The following is a 6,000-nucleotide window of genomic DNA, read 5'->3' as shown; positions in this document are numbered from 1 at the left end:
CTTGAGTCTTCTCAAAGAGCAACAAGTGGTCTTAACTATGGATACAGCTCTCCATCCCCTGAGCCAGGTGATCCTTACGATTCTGGGACTACCACATGAACTAGGAAGTCTTATGCTTGAGCTACTCCACTCTGCTAAATATGATCAGCATCAAATCATGACCATAAACTGCTTTCTCACACCTGCAATACCTCCATCCCACAGGGTCATTTCTCTTATCAACCTGGGCATCAGAAGCATTGGACAATACTAAGATATAGCTGACTACCCCACCAGAACACAGTGGATGTGGTTCTACTGCTGGCTCCACATTTCCTAGGAGGCAGCTTTTCCTCACAGATCCATTTCAGTCTCTATGGGGTCATGTCCGCTGCAGGTGTCTCTCTAAGTTAGTGAGTAATGGTTTCACAACAAAATTGTGTTCAGGTTTGCCCTGCTAATGAACTGATCACCTTAAGCCTGCTACTCTAGGAAAGAGGATTGTTGAAATCCAGCCTCGATTCTGACTGCAGTTGGCTTCTAAAGCATGGGAAAAAAAAATTCTTGTCACTCAAGTTTTAGGGAAACATTTTATAATTTATATATAAAATTTCAGTAAGAAACAATGTAAAATGACAATATCCACCTTACAATAAGAGTCAAAACAATAAAATAAAACCAAATTTTAAAAAAGACAAAAAAAATTCATAACCCCTAACAATGAAAAACCCACACACAATGAATGTAAATTTTAATTATAAAACGAGAGTATGAACAGAGCATTTAAAATGACCTTAATCATTTGGCAACTCATCATATCATTGCAAGAAACAGATCCAATCCTAAGAAAACATTTCTTTGTGAAAAAACTTAAGTTGGATAGTTTGTTCATTATGGGGTTAAAACATGTTTAAAAAAGAACCTGGCTATAAAACCAGTTTCTATCCTGAAATAATTGTATAAAACAACATGACATCCTGAAGCTGGATAGCTTGGAGCAATGAAGTCTTCAAGCATTTCTCTTCACTGAGACAGAGTATGGAGATGGTGGCAGAGGCTTGGGAACAGCACAGAAAATGAACCACAGAGGGTGCTGCCTGCAGGTGAAGGAGACGACTTTACCTGAACCAGAGTCACGTACGTTAATGGTGCTGGAGGTAAAGCCACAGGGCAAGGGTAATTGAAAAACAAGTTACATTCTTAAAAAACAGTCATGACCGTGGACGGAAAGCAGCAGAATCCGTTCTTCATCTAAACTACTTTACTTGGATGCATGCGTGAATTTCTGTTTCCTGCCAGGCCATATGCAGATAGTTACAGGGCAGGCAGAGTCCTAGAACTCTTCTACTAATGACTGCATAGCATTTAAAACCCTCTTTTTATTAAAAAGAATAATAAAATAAAATAAACAGATATATAGTAAAGTTCACAGATAAGATTTCTCTGTAAAATAAATAAAGTGTTCATTGATTAGCATCATACATTGAGTAAAATACAGCCTATTTTTACATGTTTATATACTATACACAGATCCCCATGGGGCAGCCTGGTGTTTGATGGGCTAGAAGGATTGCATTAGTGATGTGTCACATTGGGAAACCCCAATTTCCATTGTTAAAATATACAACTACTTTGCTGAGTTCAGATACAAAGTAAACTTATCTTTCTTTATCTGATGTGAATGTACATAATACCATCTCTGAACAATGGTTTATAAAGCGGTTAAAACATAATAGGAACAAGCTCAAACCTAGAACTTACAGCACATGCAGATCCTTTTCTTGTTTTTTAAAAAAAAAAAGCCCAAGGGGCGAGGCTTGTCCCTTTCTCTCCAGAGCCAGGGTGTTGAGCATTACCGTTTCGTCTTTTTCAGAGGCATTTCGTCCACTCTCTGCTGGCCTCTTGTTCGAGCACCAGGAGGGCTGACTTCTCTCTTGCGCTTGACAGAAGGAGAGAGCTGTGTCTTTGATCTGCATTGAGCAAAAGCCAAGGCAGTAAGAAGAGTTAAAATCAGTTGCTTCACATAACTTGGGAGTCTTTAGAACACTACCCCAAGGGAAAAACCCCAGAGCATTTCCTACTTGAAATGGCTCAAACAGTCTGGTTCTTCACCAGCAACCTTGAACACAGTATAGGTGGAGCTTTGGAGGAAGAACACAGAAGCCTGCACTTTCTGTTCCAGCCCTGCCACCCTGAGGTACTAACCTCGGTTTTGTTAGCATCCTTCTCTATACCCCTTTTCTACCAATACATACACAGTTCCCTCTTGAAACTACTAGCAAGAATACAGCAGGACTGCAACGTAGCATTTGACAGAGACAAAACCATGCTTCAGAGGAGTATTAGAGAAGGCAGCTGGCACAGTAGGAAAAGCTTTAGAGGAGCACCGTAACTGATCACAATCCTGTCACCATCCTTAGACAAACAGAGCTCTTGTTGACTCTCTGAAACTTCTATGGCAGTGGGTCTCACCCTTCCTAATGCTGCGAGACCCTTTAATATAGTTCCTCATGTTGTGGTGGCCCCCAACCAGAAAATTATTTCATTGCTGCTTCATTACTGTAATTGTGCTCTTGTTATAATCACAATGTAAATATGTGGTATGCAGGATATCTGAGATATGACCCTCAAAGGGGTCACAGGCTAAGAAGCACTATCTAGGACAAAGGACAAATCAAACCACAGTACATGTGTTTACACAACCAGCTCTCTGCTTCCAGCACTCTGGACTGCAATGCTGCCTAAACACAGCTTCGTTCAAACAAATGCTGTCATTTGTCTCCATTTTTTTTTTTAAAGATTTATTTATTAATTTATTTATACAGTATTCAACCTGCATGTGTGCCTGCAGGCCAGAAGAGGGCACTAGATCTCATTACAGATGGTTGTAAGCCACCAAGTGGTTGACTGGAAATAGAACTTCAGGATCTTTGGAAGAACAGCCAGTGCTCTTAACCTCTGAGCCATCTCTCCAGCCCCCTTTCTCCATGTTTTGACAAGTGATTTTCTTCTTTTTTTTTCTTCCCCCTTTTTGAGATGAAGTATCATGTATCCTAGGCAAGCCCTGAACTCCCTATGTAGCACAGGATGACTCTGAACTTCTGATCTTCTACCTCTTGAGCAATATAATTACATGTATGCACCATCACGTACATCTATGCTGGGAATCCAACCCAGGACTTCATGCCTTCTAGGTAAGCACTCAATTAACTGAGCCAAGTGCCTAATTCTTTCTTTTTTAAAATCATCCTACCTAAGCCATCTGACCAAATGCCACTGTTTCCAAACTAACAAAGTTTTACTAGTGAGCATTCTGTTTGTTACAGTAGTTTGAATGTGAGCAGCAGCTGTATTGCAAAACATATAACTGTGGGTTGCTATCAAAAGTTTGAAAGTCTTAGACACATGCGTTTATCATTAGAAAAGGCATACCTCTGGGCAGCTGCTGAGATTATTCATGTTATCTAGCTATATGTCTATACTTCTGCTTGTCATATGGTATGCATACAGCAAATGTTTTATTGATGAACTAAAGAATTGAAAAACTAAAGCTGCAGGATCGAGAGAAATGCAATCTTATTGCTGCAAAGACATGCTTATTGTTCTAAAAGCAAAAGCAAACACTCTCAGTTGAATAGTGTTGCAGATTATATGGTCTTACAGGTTACCTCTGAATGAGCTGAGAACAGCTAAGAGATGTTTGTTAATAACCTTTTCCAAGTTGTGTCATGGAAAGCCACTGGCAACACAGGGAACACCAATTTACTGCAGAACTGCTATGTAACAGGAGCCAGTGTTGTGCTGTGAGCTGTTAGCATGGAACAGAATCTTGAGTCAGGCTCCTCTCCTCTTGTGGGAGATTGGTAGGCTGATCAGGCCCTTTCCTTAAACCCAGAAGCCTGCTGGGAGTGCAGACTCACAGGTCCAACTCTTAACAGTCACAATTGGTACCTCTAACATGTAATTCTTCTGCACATTCAATTCTGAGAAACATGTATCCAGACTGTCCTGATACTCTGACACTCACACAGAAAATAAGGAATATTTCCTGTCACCCAATGAGGATGGAATGAGAGAATTTTCTTCCTTTCTAAGACTGGTAGATAGGAATACACATACATATTACAAATGTGCTTTGAGCCTCAAACACTGTAAGAGAGTGCAAAAACAATCTTCTGTGGAATCATCTTTTGTTTATGAATGTTACCATATACAAAGAGCAAGACAAGTTCCCAATCTCAAGGAAGAAATTTAACAGTTCAGGGAGAGAAGCAAACTTAAGCTACTTACATCACTGCCACCTGCCATTCCTGACTGGTTAGTGCTGACTACAGATGCAATAGAAAGGAGATGAGAATGGGCTGCAGCAGCTGGGAGGCCCTGAAGGAGCTAAAAGGAAAGAAGAACCTGACTCACCGAAGCAGGTGGTGAGCACCCACTGCCTTAGCATAGCAGAGGCAAAGGAGGAGGACTGTGGGAAGCAGAGGTGAATCAGGCTGCAGTGGCAGGTGCAAGCTGCAGGTGGCTGTTTGAGGGTGTTTTTGTTTTGTCACCTCTACAATACTTTCTAAACCAGAAATGACTCTAAGCTGTGACATGCTTCACCACATGGTGCAGACTGAACTAAGCATTCAGACATGTAATCACTTGGGAAGAAACACACCTGACTTCAGTCTTTGTACATGAGAGTTGGCCAATATGTCTCACAAGAGTCAAGGACAGGCCTGTGTGGCTGGGCCATGTGGCAAAGCCACTGAAGACACTTTTTATTTTAGGCCTTCCTATTTCTGGAAACCCATGATACCCAAGACAACTATTTGGTGAGACACATCCTTAAGAAAACAGGAAAAGCATTACTCCGAAGTTAAACAACTTGAAGGGCAGGCAGGGACTTACCTTCCTAATGGGGGAGATTTACTAACTTTTTCGCTGGTAGATAACTTCTCTTTTGCTAACTTTTCGCGATTTCTAGGAGAAACTGTTTCTGGGATGCCAAGTTTGGATGTTGCACGTGTAGATGGCTTGCTATGATGCTTTCTGAAACACATTATAGAGACACTGGGCAATAGTAGTACTGGATTCTCTAGGCCGTGGGACCACTGGAAAGGAAGAGATTTTGCATGGGCAAGACAGCTATGGAGACTCAAGGGATCAACGGGCTGGGTCTTTTGATCATTGCTAGTAAAGACCTTGGTGTCAGCCAGGACTAAACTCGGTTTCCAGGATATTGTCTTTGCTTTTTCTGTGCATATTTTACCACAATCAAGAAGATGATTCTGAAAAATAGCAAATATACTGGCTGACAAAGATACCAAAGAGCTCATCTAAACAGAGTAAGAGGCTGAGGTCACTAAAGGCATGACTCACAGCGCTGAATGCTAATGCTCCAAGGAATCAATCATACAAGAAAGATATCAGATTAAGGGAAGAGCTGACTTTTCAGAGAAAAGAAAGAAAAAGGATTTATTATTTGGTATGCATATGATTCAATCTGAAGCAATTCCAATTTGGATGCATACCGAAAATCATTATCTATTAGACCAGAATAACAACCCTTCTGGATTACTCGGTCCATACTTGGTGTGGAGCATTTGTTTCTTGGAGAGGATATAGACTAGAGAGCAAACAATAAGATGTCAAGGAAGCTCAGGACAAGAAGGAGGCCTGGAAACTGCCCTCAAATACTTAAAGGGCATTAATATGAGGCCCCAAAAGTAGAACTTGAAACAAGTGCAGAAGTGATAGAGAGGCTGGCTTCTGTAGTGCACAGGAAGAGAAGGCCAGGGAATAATGTGCACAAGGGCAGGACCGATACAGAGGAACTGCTGTGGCTCAGGCACCCAAGATTAGCAGTACAAGAGGATCACAGTACACTCTGGGAGGCAGAGGCAGGCAGATCTCTGTGAGTTTGAGGTCAGCTGGTCTACAAAGAACTCCAGGACAGCCAGGGCTACACAGAGAAACTGTCTCAAAAACAAACGAACGAACAAACAAACAAACAAACAGGATCACAGTGCACAT

The 6,000-nt window shown here is 41.4% G+C and overlaps 1 protein-coding gene across 9 annotated transcripts in view; it reads right to left on the bottom strand.

Moving 5' to 3' along the window:
• Positions 1–555: 555 nt before the first annotated feature.
• The window catches only part of Bod1l1 (biorientation of chromosomes in cell division 1 like 1), a 60,651-nt gene continuing 55,206 nt past the window's right edge, over positions 556–6,000 (bottom strand). For 6 of the 9 annotated variants that reach the window (XM_060365380.1, XM_060365381.1, XM_060365384.1 and 3 more), the window contains exons 26-27: positions 4,876–5,016; positions 556–1,949 (exon numbers count right to left, since the gene is read on the bottom strand). In XM_060365380.1, coding sequence (XP_060221363.1) covers positions 1,832–1,949; positions 4,876–5,016 — 259 coding nt within the window. In that variant the 3' untranslated portion in view covers positions 556–1,831. The remainder of the gene's footprint in view (positions 1,950–4,875; positions 5,017–6,000) is intronic. The other 3 variants (XM_060365382.1, XM_060365383.1, XM_021639360.2) reach the window with 1 other exon arrangement.

The sequence above is a fragment of the Meriones unguiculatus genome, chromosome 12 (assembly GCF_030254825.1).
Source record: "Meriones unguiculatus strain TT.TT164.6M chromosome 12, Bangor_MerUng_6.1, whole genome shotgun sequence".
NCBI classification, from domain to species: Eukaryota; Metazoa; Chordata; class Mammalia; order Rodentia; family Muridae; genus Meriones; species Meriones unguiculatus.
The sequence above is the reverse complement of the archived record's forward strand: the minus strand, read 5'-3'. Positions and strand labels throughout refer to the sequence as shown.